The sequence below is a fragment of the Misgurnus anguillicaudatus genome, chromosome 10, assembly GCF_027580225.2.
Source record: "Misgurnus anguillicaudatus chromosome 10, ASM2758022v2, whole genome shotgun sequence".
NCBI classification, from domain to species: domain Eukaryota; kingdom Metazoa; phylum Chordata; class Actinopteri; order Cypriniformes; family Cobitidae; genus Misgurnus; species Misgurnus anguillicaudatus.
Window position 1 is genome coordinate 35,353,019 of NC_073346.2, and position 21,151 is coordinate 35,374,169.

At 36.9% G+C, this 21,151-nt stretch overlaps 1 protein-coding gene and 1 long non-coding RNA gene across 5 annotated transcripts; one reads left to right on the top strand and one right to left on the bottom strand.

Moving 5' to 3' along the window:
* Positions 1 to 7: 7 nt before the first annotated feature.
* LOC129448627 (uncharacterized) lies at positions 8 to 8,621 on the bottom strand. 4 transcript variants are annotated; one of them, XM_073872501.1, is made up of 3 exons: positions 8,130 to 8,616; positions 5,796 to 5,957; positions 14 to 540 (listed from the first exon to the last, which is right to left on the bottom strand). In XM_073872501.1, exons 1-2 carry the CDS (start codon positions 8,502 to 8,504, stop codon positions 5,805 to 5,807), a joined length of 528 nt encoding a protein of 175 aa, XP_073728602.1. In that variant the 5' UTR covers positions 8,505 to 8,616; the 3' UTR covers positions 14 to 540; positions 5,796 to 5,804. The 4 variants fall into 4 exon arrangements, with proteins under 4 accessions (XP_073728601.1, XP_073728602.1, XP_055067127.2 ...); XM_055211152.2 differs by lacking the exon at positions 14 to 540 and adding an exon at positions 4,577 to 5,503; XM_073872500.1 differs by lacking the exon at positions 5,796 to 5,957 and having other exon boundaries at positions 8 to 540; positions 8,130 to 8,621.
* Positions 8,622 to 11,615: 2,994 nt separating this feature from the next.
* Positions 11,616 to 19,259, top strand: LOC129448638 (uncharacterized). Its single transcript, XR_008645798.2, has 3 exons — positions 11,616 to 13,503; positions 13,923 to 14,021; positions 19,125 to 19,259. It is a non-coding gene; the product is annotated as an uncharacterized lncRNA (long non-coding RNA).
* The last annotated feature ends 1,892 nt before the right edge of the window (positions 19,260 to 21,151 follow it).

Below are 21,151 nucleotides of genomic sequence, written 5' to 3' on the forward strand. Positions count from 1 at the left end.
GTGAGAATGTTCTGTGAATGGCAAATGCATTTACATTTTGCTCACCTGAAGTTTTAATACAATATGTATTTAAAAACAACAAATGTCTCTGTTATGATACTTTTACCACAAAGCTTATATTCTGTTAAAATGCAAGAAACATTCAAAGCATTTGTTTAAATTCAGTGGATAATAAAAGCCTGGACATAAATTGGTCAGTCAATAAACATGCTAAATCATTCCTTAATGCCCCATCAACTGAACCAATTAATGTTAAGCGTAAAAAAGCTGTATACATTACACATTTAAAGGCAGAATATCAAACGTGTATATAAAATAATATTTGTAACATTGTATGTGGTGTTAAAAATTGGAAATCTTTCACTGTGGCCCTCTATGTCTAGCATGATTTTGAAGATAGGTGAACATGACGACATTGGAGATGATGTACAACACAATACAGGTGACGCCGACACCAAGAGCATATTGGTTAAGGATGCGTGCCATTCTGGAGTTTGACTCTGCTATTTGTTGATGTCCAGACATGTTTGCATTTCGAGTCTGTGAAAAGCAAGGGTTTAAAAATGTCAAAATGTTAATTTCTCTCATTTGTTCTCACGCACATTTCACATAAAAACCTGAAAAAGAACATTTACTTGAACACACAAATGTGCAGTTAAATAAATAGGGAAATAAAATGTTCAGTGCTATAACCCTTACGAAATGAAAATATATTTACCAATATATTACTTGAAATATATTGTAATATATTGCAATATATTATTTTACTTTCCATTTTCCAATATATTATATATTGGCAATACATGGAATAATATATTGATGGTACACATATTCTATATATGTGTAATATATTGCAGTATATTGCAAAATATACAAATTATTGCCGCTTTCAATATATTGTACATGAATATAATATATGTGTTTATATATTTAAAAATATATGCAATATTATATTTATAAATATCCGCAATATTGTATTTCGATTTATATGTGAAAATGTATTAACAATATATGTATAGATATAGTGTCACATGTATGTTTACTATATGGTAGAATATATTTTAATTATATGTAAATTATACGGAAATATACATGAAATATTTGTGGATATGTGTTCGATACATTGTGGAATACATTTTAAATATATGTAAAATTAGATGGGAAATATGTGAAATATATGTGCATATATGTGAACATGTATTAACAATATATGTACAGATATAGTGTCACATATCGTCGCTGTCCGATGAAAATCACGTATGTTCATTTTGCCGGTTTTGAGATTTTTCAACAGATTGAATGTCCAGGTTCATTTCCGTATACAGTATGCGTCGCATACCTAAATGGCCAATGAAAACTTGTGAAATCATGTCATCTGATTTTCACGTATACCCATTTGGTGTCAAAGCTGTCAATCACGCCACATATCTTCGGCATGTGAAGCATCTCGCCGGTCTCGTAAAGTTTCATCGAAGCGCACTGGATATAGCCAAATAAACATGACAATGACTTTCCTTCATCGAGGTAAACGTTTCCCCCGGAAGCCAGACGATCATCTAGGAGTGACTTAATTACGGTAGGACTGTGCAAACAAAGTATATGTCTAGCATAGTGATTTACGCTGGGGATGTCCCCACCACTTTTTGAAAGCATTTGGTTAAAATGTTCAGAAAAATCAAGCGATGCTTAAAACTGGTTTTGTGGTCTAGTGTCACATATGTTGCGTTGTATGCTTATGGTGTGTTTTCTTGTACATATGTAATGAAATTCATTGTAATCATTTATTAAACGCGCTGCTGTTTTCTACGGTATGGTGCTTTGGCACTGTTCGGTTGAGCTGGTGTTGCAGTGACTGTTACATGTGTGATGTGTGCAGTTGACATTGTTGAGGGTTTTATGCTGAGTATTTTCTTGTTGTTGACTAGCCTACGCTATGCCCATTTTTGATGCGCCGTTATTCAGTATTTTTCCTGTCCTGCAGTAATGTTTTTATCTGATCTTTTGTTCCCACCACTTTTCAACACAAACTGACGCCCCTGCTGTGTAGCATTACCATGTCAGTGTATTGATTCATTATCCCTTCATAGTTTGCAAGAGACATTTAATAAATGTATAATTAATATTAAATAAAGTAAGCGTATTTAACTAAGACGTAGGCTATTTAATGAATTGAGCGTATTCATCTGTCAATACGAAACACGACTAATTAATGATCGGAAGAACGCGTATCGATAAAAGTTACTGTAAAATATGCACGCATGTCCATTTAAACTCAATTTTGGTCAAATGTGGATTATATCATTTCACTGGCAAGAATATGGTTACATGTAAAGATGCCGTACCAAGTATGACAACGCTACATTCAACTGCTTTTGATATACGGTGTTTTTTTTTCACTTTCTGAAAAGTAACCGTTTTGGGCATACGTGAGTTTCATCGGGCAGCGACGATATATGTTTACTATATGGTAGAATATATTTCAAATATATGTAAAATTAGATGGAAATATATGTAGATATGTGTTCGATATATTGTGGAATACATTTTACATATATGTAAAATTAGATGGGAAATATGTGAAATATATGTGCATATATGGGAACATGTATTAACAATATATGTACAGATATAGTGTCACATGTATGTTTACTATATGGTATAATATATTTCAAATATATGTACAACTATATGGAAATATATACATGAAATATGTGTAGATATGTGTTCGATATGTTGTGGAATACATTTTACATATATGTAAAATTAGATGGAAATATATGTACATATATAGTGTAAATGTATGCACAATATGTGTACATGTATGAGAACATGCACATACAATGTATGAACATATGTGGGGATACAGTATATGTACATGAAACATCTAAAATATATAAATACTTAAAGCCCCACTGTGTAGGATCTACTTCCATCTAGCGGTAAAAATCTATATGACAACCAACTGATTATTACGCTCTAGCCCCCACCATTCGGAACGCGTTTTAACTAGTACGGTGGCCCTGTCATGTCAAGGTTAACATGGCTTCCAGTAGCTAAAGCTAAAGCAATGAAAAAAATGAACAATTTGCAATCGTGTGATCCGTCAAAGCACACAGATTTATGTTAGACATGTAAAAAGTCTGATTGTCATGATATGTCCGCTTAAAATCACATACAAAAAACAACCATAAACGTAGCTTAGACACTCCTTTTTCATCCACGCGAGGAAAAATATCACAGGGGCTGTTACACTTGGTATTTAGATGTGTTTTCGTCGATCAGATTACAAGTGGACGAGAGAGACACATTACGTTTACACTTGGTGTTTAAATCCGTCTCTTTTTGTCCATTTCGACCGCTTCTTTCCAGATTACTAAGGAGATGGTCTGTGGACGAGACCCTCTCCTGTCATTTAATCATGAGCTGGAGTAATCACAGGTTTAAATGGACGCGAAACTAGATGTCAGAGTCCAATGCTTATGTTTTAAGTAAACGTTACATGTCCGTGTATATGTAAGAGCTTTCTCTGATATTGGTGAAATAAGATTGCACAACTTTCACACGCTTGTAAAATGAAACGAACGACGCGCAGATCAGCTGCGTTTTATCAATGAAAGGCTAAAAATAGCGCTGTCACCGTGTGTTTGTGCTAGAGGTCAGAAAATATGAAAAACATTTATCTCAGTACCTCAGATTACATAAATGGGCGGAGAGACGGCGTGTTCGAGCACACAAAAGCACATGCGTGTTTACACTAACTGCATAACCATGCTATAGTTAGCCAAGGAACTATAAAACTTCAAGTTTACAACATAGACTGTATAGATGTAAACGAATATGCTGAATTACCTGTGGTGAAGATAACTTAGCAACTTCAGTGATCATTGAGCCCCATCTTGGAAAACTAACTCCAATATATCGCGTTGTTGTTTAAAATCCCCGTTTCGCTTCCTTGGCGACTTGTTTTAATGTCCTTGAGAATATGTCTTCAACAGGCTTTCAAATCAAAGCATTAGATCGCAGGTAACACGGCGTGCGGCCGAAGGATTCAGTCTACGCAGGTCGCAGGCTGCATACGTCATCAAGCCTGGTTTATTTAAATTAACTGAGCATTACATTCGCAAGTCATAAGCATATTACATCAATTTACAATTAACTAAGAATAATTGTCAGCTTTATAATTGTTAATATTCTGAAATAAGTCTGTCTTGATGACGTATACCGCCTACACATGCAACCTCCGTGCAACCAGTGTGAGTGTAGTCTGAAAGCGCGAAAGGCGGAGCTTGACTTTCAGGAATGTCCCTCGTCGGCGAATGTATTTCAAAGATGGAGGCACAACATGGATTCAGCCAGAGAGCGATACGGCGGTATGTATTTTAAATAGCAGATTCTACACTTACGAGAATACTTTGATTAGTGGGGTGGAAGTAATTACACATGAATGAGCACATACTTTTGAAAGAAAACATGGGTTTTTGCTAAGAATTAACTAAAAGAAGTACACAGTGGAGCTTTAAATATGCAACCTGCAATATACAAACATTTACACCACATATTAAGACAGAGTGATGGGTAATCTATCAAAAGCCACCTTTATTTTCTTTTAATCAGGCACAAATACTAAACCCAATTTGAGCTACAGAGTTATATAGGCCTATTAAAACCACAAGAGGTTTTGCATATGGTCAGTCAAAGAAAATGTGATTGGCATTACATTACATAAATGTGTTGCATTGCATTTACATAAACTACATTTTAAAAGAGTGCCATTAAACCAAAAATATACAAAATATAACGCAACTTAAATTATCAATGTCCATTTCAAACTTCATCAGTGCCTTTATACAATATAAAGACAATATCTATAAACAAAATGCACAGACAATAATGAATAAATAAATAATAAACTAACTTTCAAGAAACTTTGCGCCTGAATCTCTCTATATATAGCAATATATTTAAGCATATAAGGACAAACTATTACATGTAAAAAATATAGTGCCCTTTTTGTTCTTGATTGCATTATATTTTGTATCATATTTACATGTACTGTATGTATTTTAAAACAACAAATGTCTCTGTTATGATACTTTTAACACAAAGCTTATATTCTGTTAAAATACAAGAAACATTCAAAGCATTTGTTTTAATTCGCATTTGTTTTAATTCAGTGGATAATAAAAGGCTGGACATGAGCTGGTCAGTCTGAATAAACATGCTGAATCATTCCTTGAAGGGACAATAAGTAGGATTTTATTAGTCAAAATCAATGTCTTTATTCATAAATGTCCTCGTTGGTGTCAAATGACCTCTGCCAATGATCTGACTTTTCTTTGTAAGCTTAGAATTTCTTCTCTTTATTTACATTGAACGGGTAAGTCCAAGGAGGCTTCCACGACGTTTCGCCATATTGATAAACTATAATAGCAAAGAGGGACAAAAAGCACTAGCCTACCAACGCGTTTCCACAACATGTTTTCGTTCAGAACACGTGAACTAGCTGAAACAGACAAGGAGATCAGTGATTACATAACGGCTACCGTAGTTGCAACACGCATTTGGAAAAGCGAGGCGCTAGAGAGCACTGTTCGTTTGAATGCAAAATGCAATTTCACCACTAGATGGGGGAAAATCCTACTTATTGTCCCTTTAATCCCCCATCAACTGAGCCACTTAATGTTAAGCGTAAAAAAGGCTGTATACATAACAAATTTAAAGGCAGAATAGCAAATGTGTATATAACTTAATATTTGTAACATTGTATGTGGTGTTAATATTTGGAAATCTCTCACTGTGGCCCTCTAAGGTGAATCATTTTCGCTAACGACGATGCAGATGATGTACAACACAGTGCAGGTGATGCCAATACCAAGAGCAGTGTGGTTAAGGATGCGCGCCATTCTGGAGTTTTTCTCTGCAATTTGTTGATGTCCAGATATGTTTGCATTTCGAGTCTGTAAAAAGCAAGGGTTAAAAAATGTCAAACTGTTAATTTCTCTTTTGTGTTCTCACGCACATTTTACATATAAATTAATAATATTTAGCTTATTTAAAGAGAAATGTTACTTTGTGGCATTTAAGAAAGATCTGCCAGAAACCATTCAACCGATTTTGTTTCCACTATGTGCACATACAGTATGTCATGTGCACTTCAATGTCATGAACTATTATTTTTAGCATAAATAACTTCAAACTTTCAGAGCTAGAAAACTAATGGGTTCAGTATCACGTTACAATAATAGAACTTTATTTCAAATTTGGTTAATATCATCATCTCATTGCTGACCCCAAGAACAGAATCGGTTTGTTGAAAATGTCTGGCTAACTGAATTTCAATGCTTTCTCTTCTTTGGAGAAGCATCTGATGATATATTGCTTTTCTTTATTGTGCTGTTAATTTTTCTTAAAAACACGAACATATTTACATTTGTTGATATGATCACCCAAGTGTTATAATCGTGAGGTTATAGTATCAAATTAAAGGGACACTCCACTTCTTCCGAAAATATTCTCATTTTCCAGCTTCCATAGAGCTAAACATTTGATTTTTACCGTTTTAAAATCCATTCAACCGATCTACGGGTCTGGCGCTACCACTTTTAGCGTAGCTTAGCATAATCCATTAAAGGCGCAGTGTGTAAATGTGTAAAAAAGCGGCATCTAGTGGTGAGGTTGCGAATTGCAATCAAAGGCTCAGTCCATTGCTTACCTCTCGCTTTTGAAATACATTGAGAAGCTACGGTAGCCACCACCGGACAAACATGTCATCGCCGGATACAACTTAGTAAAAAAGTTTGTCCGTTAAGACTTCTGTAGAAACATGGCAGCACAAAATGGCGACTTCCATGTAAGGGGACCCTCTTTGTATGTTTATAAAAACGTCTCATTCTAAGGTAATATACACATAACGATTCATTATGAAAGGTCTTTATAGACCCCTGATAATATATTTTTGTATATTATTTTGCATTTTTCTGAAAGAGATTCTTCTAAAAATTACACACTGCACCTTTAAATCTGATTAGACCATTATCATCACGCTAAAAAATATTTCGATATTTTTCCTATTAAAAACTTGACTGTTGTGTACTAAGACCAACAGAAAATTAAAAGTTGAGATTTTCTAGGCCGATATGGCTAGGAACTATACTCTCATTCTGGCGTAATAATCAAGGACTTTGCTGCCGTAACATGGCTGCAGGAGGAGCAACGATACCACGCAGTGCCCGAAAATAGTCCCCTGCCATTGATAATTACTAAGGGGACTACTTTCGGCAGCTGCGCAATATCATTGCGCCTCCTACAGCCATGGTAAGTTTGAACAGACGTCCCGAAAAATTCGTGAAAGTCCCGAAATCTAAGCTGTTGTCCCGAAATCCCGAATCCTGCTCTAATTGTCCCGAAAATTATGTTGAATCAAAATCTTGAGTAGTTCTTGTCTGATAAAACATGAGCGAGGAGGTTGAGTCTTCCTGCAGCTGCTCATTGGCTGCAGCATCTTGTTTGTTTTTATATATATATATACGCGCATTAAGATGTGCATTGATAAGGCACGAGAGTACTGGCAGCAGTTAAAACCTCCGCAAAATATGCTGACGTTGAGCCTCCACAACCTCGGTAGGCTATAGCTCAAGTGTGAATTTAAAGTTGTATTGTTTCTATTAATTTATCTAATTCATCTATATGCTCAAAGACAATAGGACCTTTTTGTTTTATAGAGTAGATTAAGAGCATATTTTGAACATATTTTCAAAAAGAGTGTCCCTTTAATGAATTAACTTCCTTTGGTTTTAGCACTCACATTAATCACCGGTATTTTTTCCTGCAATTCAATTATGTATTTGATTTATACTTGATCGCTGAGATATGAATCATAGCCTGATTATTTTCCTCTGCTTGATCTTACACTTCATCTAGTTTCAGTTTGAACACTATCACAGATGTGATCATATCCTGTGGACATTTGTGCAAACTTTTGTAATCCCTCCAATGTTAATGATTTACAAACTAGAGTTTGAAGTGTAGTTGAATTAACAACAAAGGTTAATATAATTTCTAAGTTTTCTGATTTCTAAAAAACAAATAAGAAAATAAAAATAGACAGAAAAAAGGTTAAAATTACTTACAGAGATGGAGTAAACCAGAGCAGCAATGCCCAGAGGTAAACAACAGCAGAGCATGGTAAAAATGGAGTAACACAGGTAATCTGGCAGTGGATAGGCCAGAGGAGTGGGGACCACATAAACAGTCGGCTGAACAGTGATCGGAGGCTGTCCTGGATAAGGGGTCTGTACGTATGGCTGGCCACCTGGAGGTCCTTGCTGGACAGGAGCTCCGTATTGTTGGGCAGGATTTCCAGAAGGGCTCGGATAACCCGCTGGTGGAGGATATGCAGGGTTAGGGTATCCTTGGTTGACCTCCTGGTATGATGGTGGTGCGGGCTGCTTCTCTGACAAATTCCAGTTGAATGGAGGCACATTTGAAGACTTACTGGGATCCATTTTTTCTTCTAGATTTTGTAAGGTCCTTTTCTGGCAGATTTTTGCTTGTGATCTTTTGTCTTCTTTCTGTTCACTGGTTCACAATTTTTCTGTCTCAGAATTTTGCCAGATAGGGGAGGTCTATTGGGGGGGGGTGGGGCTGGATGTGCAAAGCGGAGGTGGGCTGTCCCTTATCGAGAAGGAGTAACATCAACTTTTTCCAGTAACACATCCATATACAGTTACTAAGGCAAATATGTAACATATGATGTCAAAGTATAATTAACTTTAATTATAAAATGATGATGTTGCTCTGCTCATCGTAAATATGAATGTAAGTTTATTTTATTTATGAAAATAACGTTTTGTGTTTGGGCTAGGTTTGAATAGACATGGGGTTGGTTTTGTTGCAAAAATCTTGCGGTTCGTGAACACAACACTCAAGAGCTAGCAGAGTGCAACAACCGCAGTTTTTCATGCTTATCGAATGTTATGTGTTTTTATGTAAAACCAAACATTTTAACTAAAGACGAAAGTATTTACTACGGTGGCCCTGAAGTGCAAACCACAACAACAAACCACTAAACAAAAACAACAAATCAAAAAACACCACAACAAATTAAAAAACACCGCAACAAATCAAAAAACAACAACAAATTAAAAAAACACTACAGCAAATTTAAAACCACTACAGCAAATTAAAAAACACTACAACAAAACAAAAAACAAATACAAAATAAAAAACACAACAGCAAGTCCAAAAAACACCACAGCAAATCAAAAAACACAACTACAAACCAAAAAACACCACAACAAACCAAAAACACAACCACAAATCAAAAAACACCACAACAAAATAAAAAACCATACCAAAATAAAAAACACAACAGCAAATTAAAAAAACACGACAACAAATTAAAAAACACTACAACAAAGTAAAAACAACTACAAAATAAAGAACACTACAACAAATTAATAAAAAACACAATTACAAATTAAAAAACACAACAACAAATTAAAAACACGACTACATTAACCTACCGGAAGAGGTAGGTACCATGGGGAATATGAGACATCGCTGATTGGACGACACTGCAGTTTGGCTTTTGAACAGGATGTTATTCTTCCTGTAGCGCGTGGTTTGGAGAGGAGGAAGGACAGCAAAATGTTTTGCCCAAACTGCGGAAAAGAACTGGTTGAGCCGTCCTTGAACTTTTGCAGCGGCTGTGGCAAAAGGCTTAAAGAAATATCTACCATCGGAGACACCCAACAACCTTCGAGTAAGTTACATAATAAGAATAGTGTAATGCTTACGTTGCTTGTGGATGTAACGTTAGCTTACTACTATTGTTAGCGGTCTCCAGACCGTACCTTAGCCAGCCCCAGCAGTCCACGAACTGCAGTGTCGTCCAATCAGCGATGTCTCATGTTGCCCACTGGTATCTACCTCTTCCGGTAGGTCAATGTAGTTGTGTTTTTTAATTTGTAGTTGTGTTTTTAATTAGTTGTTGTTGTTTTTTATTTGTTGTAATGTTTTTTATTTTGTTGTGGTTTTTGTTTTGTTGTAGTGTTTTTTAGTTTGTAGTTGTGTTTTTAGTTTGTTGTAGTGTTTTTTAATTTGTAGTTGTGTTTTTGGTTTGTTGTAGTGTTTTTTAATTTGTAGTTGTGTTTTTTAATTTTATGTAGTGTTTTTTTAACTTGCTGTTGTGTTTTTTATTTTGTATTTGTTTTTTATTTTGTTGTAGTGTTTTTTAATTCGCTGTAGTGGTTTTTAATTTGTTGTGGTGTTTTTTAATTTGTGGTAGTGTTTCTTTAATTTGTTGTTGTTTTTTAATTTGTTGTTGTTGTTTAGTAATTTGTTATTGGTTTGCACTTCAGGGCCACCATAATAACTAACACGACATTAAACATTGATTTAGATTAAAATTTAGTAACACCGAGTTAATACATAAAAACATATTCTCACCTGTAAAGATGTAAGTTATTCCAGTTTTTGGGGGAATAACTTTAGAGCACTGAAGAGTTTACATCCAAAGGCTGGACAATGATGTGGTATCATGGAAAACTGTGAGAGACGTCTGCAACTGGACCATTCCAAAATGGCCAACGGGTCTACATGGAGCGAGCTAATGAGCCATCTACATAAAAGTTATATATCTATAGCATGTTTATGAATTCTATGCACTGACTGTTCTAATAAATGTGTTCAACATATGCGGTGCTGCTCAGACCGACCGCATATGACATCAAGCTATCGCGAGAAAGGCTCTCGCGGAACTTTGACGTCATAAGTTCAAATTCTGCGTAGCAACGCCTAGAATGCACCATGAAAGCTTTTCTTTTGGATAGCTGATGTTACGCCAACCAAACTGTAAACATTATTTGCAAACGCCACTAACTCACGACGGTGCTCGGTTTTTAAGTTAGAAACATAGTAAATAACACGGGACGAAAGTTCTGCACTAAGTTACTATGGAGATTTACTCTTTGCAGCTAGAGCAGGCTAACAACCAGATTAATACTAGTGATTTATCGGCTAGTTCTTCTGTCAATCCTACTATACTAATGTGTTTTAGTCACTTCATGGTCCTGCATTAAAATACTAGATATAGGCCTACTGTCATTTATCTAAGGGTGTTTTCACATATAGTTCATTTTAAAAGAACCAAACCCAGTTCACTTAAAGTGAACCAGAAAAGGGACTAGCCGAATGTGATCTCAGTCCTTTTGGTGTTCACAATATAGTGGACTCAAAGGAGGACCTAGTTCTTTTTTGGTCCTCTTCAGAACTGAAGTGATCTCAGACCCTTTCTTGTTCACATCACAACTTCATACGAACTCAGACCCCAGCTTTCTGTGCAGCAGTTGATTTTGATACAATGTAAAAACCACACGCTAAACGGTCTGGGACCTCATTGATTTCACATATCAAAAAGAAATCCAACCACAAAAGAACCCAAAAGCGAACCGTACTCAGACCACCTCCAGACCTGGTCTGTGTTCGGTTCGCATTTGTGTACTTTTAGGGGGTTCTGAGATCACTTGGTTTGTTCACATATGCACCCAGAACTGCTATGAGAGAGTTTTGATGGCTCAAAGGAACTAAGTGTGAAAACACCCTAAGTATGTGTACTTAGTGTTATTATGAAAACTGCTGTGCTGTCAGGGATTTGATGAATACAATTATTAATGAAGTTATTGAGATAAGAAATGGCAGATGAAGTTGAAAAATGGTTTCAATTAAGTACGTAAGAAGGTCAATATGTAGACGAGCATTCAGACATGAGAAGTACAGAATCTCTGGTCATGTAAGAAATGTCAGTCTTGCACTGAAATCACTTGCACACTTGAAATCGCATTCATCACCTTCACGGCCACAAAGGATTCATTAAGTAGGATTTCTACAAGATTGCAAGTAACAGGAACATATTACTCCATAAAGTGTTACATTAGTCACAATCTTTACTTGGCCAGACATGTTTAGATAGATACGTTGAAAAATATGCAAATTATGCTTTTCCAAATAATTATGCAAAATGCATGTTAAGATATTGCACACTTTATTTGTCTAGAAAGAGCTGTTTTCATACCCATGTTGTATGAGAACTATAACTGTAACTATAAGCTTAATAATGTGAAAACATTTTCAAGTAGGTTTCCCCTTAACCAAGATCTCCCTTCAAATTAATGAAGAAACCTGTCTGAGATTGATAACAGTTCGCCAAAAAAGATATCGGAGCTAGTTCTTGAAAACCTGAATGTTTTTTTTACTGAAATCTTACTGATGCAGCAGTGGCAAAGCCAGGCACACCCACTTTGAGTTCAGAAGGCCAATTTCCAGACAAACGTGTAAATAATTTAACAAAATAGTTCTACGAATAGACGTCTTATCACACTATAACTTCATATATGTAATAAAATTATTAATATAAAAAATAAGTGCAAGTTTGCATGTTCAGGCAGTTTCACAGTTTTCTTTTACCCTATAGGTGCACATGCCTGTCAACATGAAACATTGAATATGATTCGTCAGTCATTGTTAGTTCCGCCTATACGCGCGATTGAACTAAATTTGAAAATAGCAACGCAAATCATGGAGTTTAATAGCCTTACCACGATGGCATCTGCTGTTACTGAGACTATTACATCCAGGGGTGGTTTCCCGGACAGGGATTAGCTTAAGCCAGGACTAGGCCCTAGTGCAAGGGTGGGCAACTCCTGGTCCTGAGGGCCAGTGTCCCTGCAGAGTCCAGCTCCAACCCCAATCAAACACAGCTGAAAAATCTTATTGAAGTCTTCAGGACTGTTTGGAAATGACATTACGGTGTGTTTGACAAAGACTGAAGCCAAACTCTGCAGGACTGTGGCCCTCGATGCCCACCCCTGCCCTAGTTTAATTAGGAAATATAGGTAGTTTTAACAAACATACCTTACTAAAAACATGACCTGTGTGCATTTTAAGGCAAAACAAAGGGCACTGATGTATTTTAAGAAATGTCAGTGCAAGTGGTTTTCAGTTTGGACAGCTCTTACATTTATTTTAGTCTAAGACTAGTCTAATCCCTGTCCGGGAAACCGCCCCCCAGTGTTGTGCCTGAATGAGTTAATTGAATGAAAGTTTAACGTCATTCAGTAGGGTGCCAGATTTCTATAGAGTCTTCCAGGTGAAAACCCATCTAAAACACACTGTAAACAGGCCTTAATGTGTAGTGGAAAAAACACCCAATCTGGCAACACTGCCACCATGCTGCATACGTCATCAAAACAACACTGACTGGACGCTGCTATCCAAATCCCTGCCGCGCCACTCGCATAGTTTAACATTAAATAACATCATATTTGTCCTAAATCGTTAACGATTAACAAAGGCTGCTTACGCATATTCTGGATCTTGAAATAGACTTTGACTAAGCTCACGCTTTTTAACGTGCACGTGCGGTGTGCAATACTTGCGAGTTGTCATACACGCAGCACTTCTCGCCCGGAAAACCCCCTTGAAGCACCGGCTAGCCTTTTTAAGGTATGTGCAAGCAAATACAAAAATTAAAAGACAGTCAATGCTCGTAAACCCTGATAAATAATATGGGGGAAAAAGAACTATAAATTAGTTCATTTTTGGAACTGAGAACTAGTTCAAAATTTGGAAACATGAACTATGAACTGAACTAGTTCATTTTAAAATTTGTGAACTGTGAACTGAACTAGTTCATATAGAAAGTGAACTTTCCCAACACTGATTACATCACTCATGGAAATGTTGGATTACTGAGGACATCTTTTTAAACGTCAACAAAATTAAACGAGCACGTATTACTTTGATAATTACTTCTTGCAGTGTTGAAAGACTGTTCTGCACAACATATCGGATAAAAAACATATACACTCATTGATGATAAATGCTCGTCTGAGAAATTTATTTCTGCTTTTCTTTGCTTGAAGGGACATATTATGATAAAAGATATTGGACTTTGTTATTATGAGACTGTCCATCTTTAACCAGAAGCCCCGTCTCAGACTAATACAGTAGGACATGTAAAGGTGAGTTCAGACATTTTCTTAAAGCTCCCGTTCTTTGTGTGTTTTTAAAGCTTTGATTGTGTCCTCAAAACGGGCTGATGTCTTCCCTTTTCTATGAAGTCCATCCTTCAGAAATACGTATCGAGTTCTGATTGTGTAGTTTGTTTAGTGTGTTGTGATTCGATAGCAGCTTAGCTTGCCGTTAGCTTAGCTGGCGACTGACGTGTGAGCGGAGTTTAGTCAAAAAACTGTTCTACTGACGTCATTAAAGCAGGAAGTAGAGGGCTGTAGTCCAAACCGGCTGTTCGCTGTAGGCTTTGAAAGGCGAATTCTGTTAAAGAAAATATATCGCCTGGTAGTGAACTTTGAGCTTTATCATTTTACAGGTATTATTTATGCTATTATAGCAACATTACACACTAACTAGGTTTAAAAAATGGGATCAGAAAGAACGTGACCTTTAATGTTTATAGTGTTGTTATTATTTACAGTTTATAGTCAGGAGTATTCCAGTCAACTATTTAGGGGGCAGACTCTGTCGTAACGTGGTCTGTTTTTAGAATGCAGTGAACATGCAGTTATTCTATCTAGCTAGATTTGGCTTGACATAGCTGCATGTTCTTATCTGGCTCAGCAAACGTGCAACAGACTAAGCCAGTATGTGCTGATTAAACTATCAAGCTGGGCCTTTTCTGTTATCCTGGCATGGCTTTGCTTCTATTTTTTTGCAATACCCCCTGGTACTTTAAATTAGGTTTTTAAATAAGCTTGATATGTGTTTGGGAAAATGTTCTGTTTATGTTTTGTTGACATGTTGAGTGTTTTCGGTATTAGGGGAGAGCGGGGCACAACGTAAGGTTTTTTGACTTTGCCTCCCCTACTGAAAAATCCAGCTAAAACCAGCATAAGCTGGTAGCTGGTTTTAGCTGGTTTAAGGTGGTTTATGCTGGTCCTCCCAGCCTGACAAAGCTGGTCATGCTGGTGGGCCAGCTGGTATTCCAGCATGACCAGCTAAGTCCAGCTAGACCAGCTTAAAATGTGACCAAAACACACCTAGATCAGCTTGCTTCACCAGCAAAACCAGCTTCCTACACCAGCAAAACCAGCTAAAACCAAGCTGGGGACCAGCTAAAACCAGCTCACCAGCTTATGCTGGTCTTAGCTGGATTTTTCAGTAGGGTCTATCTTTTTCAAAAAATTATTTAAGTTAGATTAATAATTTTTTTACACAATCAACACACACGTCTGCTATAAATGAACACTTAAAGTACTGTAAACAATTTGCTGTGATTATGCAGCTGGTTGCCAGTAACTTACTGTAGAAGATAAAGACTGAAAATGTTTCATGTTTATTTAACTTTGAACAAACTGTTGCCAGTAAATAACATAAATGTAAACTCTATAGTAAGTTACTGGCAGCTAGTTGCCAGTTATACCCAGCAATACTGTAATTTCTACAGAAATTTTGTTATCGTACAATTACACCGAAAGTGACAGGAGTGCAAACGTTACAACTTACCCCATAGGTGGTGTTAATTGTAACAAACAGAGGGTTTAAACGCAAATAATTTAATAAAATTCTGTCAAATTTTTTAAAGGGCTGAACAATTAAGACAAAAAAATCATAGTTGTGAGTTATTTCCCCTGATATTGTATTAACAGTTATTATTTTGAATTATAGTATTTACATTGTTTTTATTTCATTATCATTGAGGCTTAATTGTAACACTGTGTGACAACTAACCGCAATGTGTAAACATTTTTTTAATCCCAGCTATCAGTTAATAAGAGTTGCTGACATGTTTCAAAATAGTGTTATGTTTTAGGTGACAGTGATCAAAATAATGTAAGGTTGGATTTGGTGACTTACATCCCCAACTCAGAAATCGAAAAAAAAACATAAGATGAAGAAATGTACTTTTATGTCTTCGAAACACTTAATATGTTAATGAAAACACATTAAAACTTATTTACAGGAGATCATCTTTTGACAGTAATAGAGAAAAACCAAAAGCACAGATTACTCGGCCCTGTATAAATATATAAAGTAGTCATGTTACAATTAACCCCGTGTTAGTTTGTGCCCTGCTCACCCCTATATTTAGTCTTTAGACTAATGCTAATTGCTAATTGGGATATTGTTCAGCAGCTAGCTAAATTTGGTTATGTATGTGGCATGCAATGTAAAAAGTAACTGTGATGATGAAGAAGGCAGGGAATTGACGAGAAGGAGGGACAAGCTGCCATTGTTAAGCAGTGTATTTATGGGTTTATTGCTATTGCAATTGATTTTTGATATTTTGAGTATTGTTTGTTGACTTTGTGGATACTTGCCTGTTGTGTTTGATTGTACCTGTTGAGGAGAAAAATGTGATAAATTATGATATTGTTTGCATACATGTTAAAGTACTTTAAAAGAAAAGTTTACATTATTTTAATATTTTTATATCTCCCAAGGCTCAAGTAAGCAAAATTTTGCAATCACAACAAGCCTGTTGCTAGTGCCACAGTAGTAACTGTTTGACCCTATTCCTTTACCAAAGCACCCTTGTTTAGGAGAGGAACTTTCAGAGAGAGCACATAGGAAGGTTCATAAGTGAGCAATGAAATGAATGTTATACAGTTTGTGAAAGAGGTCTATGAAGGAAGAGAGGGCATGTGTGCGTGTGTTTGTGTAATGGGTGGTGCTTATGTCTGCTTATGCACGCGTATGTTTAGTGTGTTTATATCAAGTTAATCAGAAAGTTTCTACAATTTGTAAACAATACTGTGGGCTCCACCTTGTGGCACAGTATACCCAAAAAGGATAATGATGTAATCAATGACTTGCACTTTTGTTGTTTTCAACACATATCATTTTCTTACAAACAATATTACTTATTCATTTATTAAATGCATTATTGGTAAATATTTGATTTGTAATTTTTGCAATCAGTTGAAACGTACAAAACAGAAAAACACATGGCGATTACCATATCTTTTTTATAAAAAAAACGGGTGACGTGTCCCCGGCTGCGCCGGCGGGTGACGTGTCCCCGGCTGCGCCGGCGGGTGACGTGTCTCCGGCTGCGCCGGCGGGTGACGAGTCACCGGCTGCGCCGGCGGGTGACGTGTCTCCGGGTCTACCGACGGCTGACGTGTCTCCGGGTCTACCGACGGCTGACGTGTCTCCGGCTGTGCCGGCGGGTGACGAGTCTCCGGCTGCGTCGACGGGTGAGGTGTCTCCGGCTGCGCTGGCTGCGAGGCTCTCCTTGTCCTCCTCCTCCTTCGTCCGGACACCGGAAGCTCTGAGAGGCCACTGGTCACTGGGGTAGTCTCTAGCTTCGGGGAGACGGGAGTCGACCTCCCCATCCTGATGGCCCCGGTCATTATACCCCTCACGCTGGACTGGGTCTGGCGGAGTCCAGCAGATCCAGTATGTGTCCGCCTGGCATTGGTTTCGGGTCCGCATACGAGTGGGTCATAAAACTCGTAACCCGACTCGTATGCGGGACGGGAACCTCTTCCCCGAATGGCCAGGCGGCTACCAGCAAACATCCTCGCTGGGTTCAGTTGGGTGCGTGCGTTCTGTCACGATCGGTTAATACCGGAAAGTGGAAACAAAAGGAAGAACCCAAACGCAGAGGAATGTATGAAAATATAACTGTATTTGAATAAAACTGAACAAAACAAACCCACGTGGGGGGTAAAACAGAATATGAAATAATAACACTGTGATGGAACACAAATCAGAACATGAGAATCACAGGAACAGATAACGGAGCACATAAACACTGGATATACAACAACGCACGCACACCACACAGAGAACACGAGGGCATTATATAGACAGCACATCAATGGGGAACAGGTGAACATAATTAATCACTTAAGACATGATTACATAAGGGAGTAGGGTAAAAGTGACAAGACACTGGGAACACGTGTTACACATACATGATGTGAAAACACACGTATTCCCACATAAACACAATGCTGCCATAGTCTTGCCCTCTAACATACCGCCTGGATAATAACCAGGGTCAGGCAAGACTATGACAGCCACAAAACACTGGGAACACGTGTCACACAGACATGATGTGAAACACACGTGTTCCCACGTAGACACAATGCTGCCATGGTCTTGCCCTCTAACATCCAACCTGGATCATAACCAAGGTTAGGCAAGACCATGACAGCCACAAAACACTGGGAACATGTGGAAGCCACACAACTATATGCCTCCACATGCTCCCACACAGAACATAGTACTGTCATGGTCTTGCCAGATACACTCAAACCTTAGTACAAAGGATCTGGCAAGCCCATGACAACGGCTTCATACTAGGGGTGATCGAGCATTTTCTGTCTATGCTCCCAAGCTCTCTCACCCGGCCAATATCAGAGAAGCAAATACATTAGTTACTTTTTTAAATGTTTCTTAAAGGTGTAGCGGAGGATTTTCTCAAATTTTAGAAAAGAACCGCCTTCACTTTTTTTAAAAATGCAATTGCGCAACACTCCTGATTGACAACCAGGAGGACCAATAGTCTTGATGATCCACCCGGAAAAAGAAAATCCTCCGCAATACCTTTAAGACATTCAATTTTAGGATTGCTTTTACTTGATTTTAATTTGTGTTTATTTTTGTAATTTAATTTTTTGTGTTGTTTTCTGTTGTTATGCTTGTATGTAAAGTGCTCTGAGAGAGATACTTTTAAAAGCGCTATACAAAATTAATCTATTATTTTTTTATATGATGTTCAGTGAGAATGTTCTATGGCAAATGCATTTACATTGTGGTCACCTGAAGTTTTAATACAATATGTATTTAAAAACAACAAATGTCTCTGTTATGATACTTTTACCACAAAGCTTATATTCTGTTAAAATGCAAGAAACATTCAAAGCATTTGTTTAAATTCAGTGTATAATAAAAGGCTGGACATAAATTGGTCAGTCAATAAACATGCTAAATCATTCCTTAATGCCCCATCAACTGAACCAATTAATGTTAAGCGTAAAAAAGCTGTATACATTACACATTTAAAGGCAGAATATCAAACGTGTATATAAAATAATATTTGTAACATTGTATGTGGTGTTAATAATTGGAAATCTTTCACTGTGGCCCTCTATGTCTAGCATGATTTTGAAGAAAGGTTAACATGATGACGATGTTGGAGATGATGTACAACACAAGGATGGTGATGCCGACACCAAGAGCAGATTGGTTAAGGATGCGCGCCATTCTGGAGTTTGACTCTGCTATTTGTTGATGTCCAGACATGTTTGCATTTCGAGTCTGTGAAAAGCAAGAGTTTAAAAATGTCAAAATGTTAATTTCTCTCATTTGTTCTCACGCACATTTTTACATAAAAACCTGATAAAGAACATTTACTTGAAAACACAAACCACAATGTGCAGTTAAATAAATAGGAAAATAAAATGTTCAGTGCTATAATGTATTTGCATTGCATTATTTTCTCACAAATCCAAAGCTTGATACCAAGGGTTATTGCTAAATGATAAACAGGATATTATATTACTGAGCCTATATGGACTCCAATCATAACACTGCACTGAGCCAACAGCTGGTTAACGAACGTGACTTTTTGTGTAATTCTGAGAAATTACAACATTTTTGCAATAAATACACTGTCAAAAATAAAGGTACAAAGCTGTCACTGGGGCAGTACCCTTAAAAAAAGGTCCTTATATGTACCATTTAGGTACAAATATGTATCCTTGAACTGCCAATATGTACCTTTGAAGTACTAATATGCACTTTTTGGGTACAAAGGTGTACCTTTTTGAAAGGGTACTGTCCCAGTGACAACTTTTGTACTTTTATTTCTGAGAGTGTAAGACATAAATTGAGTATATTTTGCTTATTAAAAAAAGAAATGTTATATTGTGGCACTTAAAAAGGATCTGCCAGAAACCATTCATGTGCACTTGAATGTCATGAACTATTATTTTTAGCATAAATAACTTCAAACTTTTAGAAAGTTATTGGGTTTAGTGTAACTTTACAATAATGTTACAATAGTAAGTCTTTATTTAACATTTGTTAATGCATCAGAGTCAGCTTAACTCATTCATAATTCTTGTAAATGTTGTTAAATATTCTTGAACTGTTTTCTTAAATGAGCAACCAAACTGGTATTTCTGAATGACCTGAGGCCAGGAATAGATATAGTATTTGATGAATGTATAATACATGCAGAGAGCATCTGGTTAATATGATTATCTCATTGCTGACCACGACAACATAATCGGTTTGTTGTAATTGTCTGGCTAACTGAATTTCAATGCTTCCTCTTCTTTGGAGAAGCATCTGATGATATATTGCTTTTCTTTATTGTGCTGTTGATTTTTCTTAAAAAGAGGAACATTTGTTGATATGATCACCCGAGTGTAATAATCATGAGGTACTATCAAGTTAAATAATTAACTTCCTTTGGTTTTAGCACTCACATGCATCGGCGGTAGTATTTTTTTCCTGCAATTCAATCGTGTATTTGATTCATACTTTATCATAGCCTGATTATTTTCATTTTCCTCTGCTTGATCTTAGACTTCATCTAGTTTCAGTTCACAGATATGATTATCATTGTCCTGTGTAAATTTGTGCAAATTTTAGAAATCCCTCCAATGTTGATGATTTACAAAACTAGAGTTTGAAGTGTAGTTGAATTAACTACAAAGGTTAACATAATTTCTAAGATTTTCTGATTTCTAAAAACAAACAAGAAGATAAAAATATTACTTACAGAGATGGAATAAACCAGAGCAGCAATGCCCAGTGGTAAACAGCAGAAGAGCATGGTAAGAATGGAGCAACACAGATACTCTGGCAGTGGATGGGCCAGAGAAGTGCGGGCCACATAAACAGTCGGCTGTACGGTGATCCGAGGCTGTCCTGGATAAGGGGCCTGTACGTATGGCTGACCACCTGGAGGTCCGTATTGCTGGGCAAGATATCCAGAAGGGTTCGGATAACCCGCTGGTGAAGGAGGATATGCAGGGTTAGGGTATCCTGTGTTGTCGTAGTATTGTGGTGGTGCAGGCTGCTTCTCTGATGAATTCCAGTTGGATTGAGGCACATTTGAAGAATTACTGGGATCCATTTTTCTGCTTAATTTTGTAAAGTCCTTTTATGTCAGAAT

Coding starts and splice junctions, on each gene's coding strand:
- LOC129448627 (XM_073872500.1), bottom strand. CDS start 8,504: ATGGATCCCAGTAAGTCTTCAAATGTGCCTCCATTCAACTGGAATTTG. Junction 541..8,129: donor CTCTGGTTTACTCCATCTCT/GTAAGTAATTTT, acceptor TGCTTTTCACAG/ACTCGAAATGCAAACATGTC.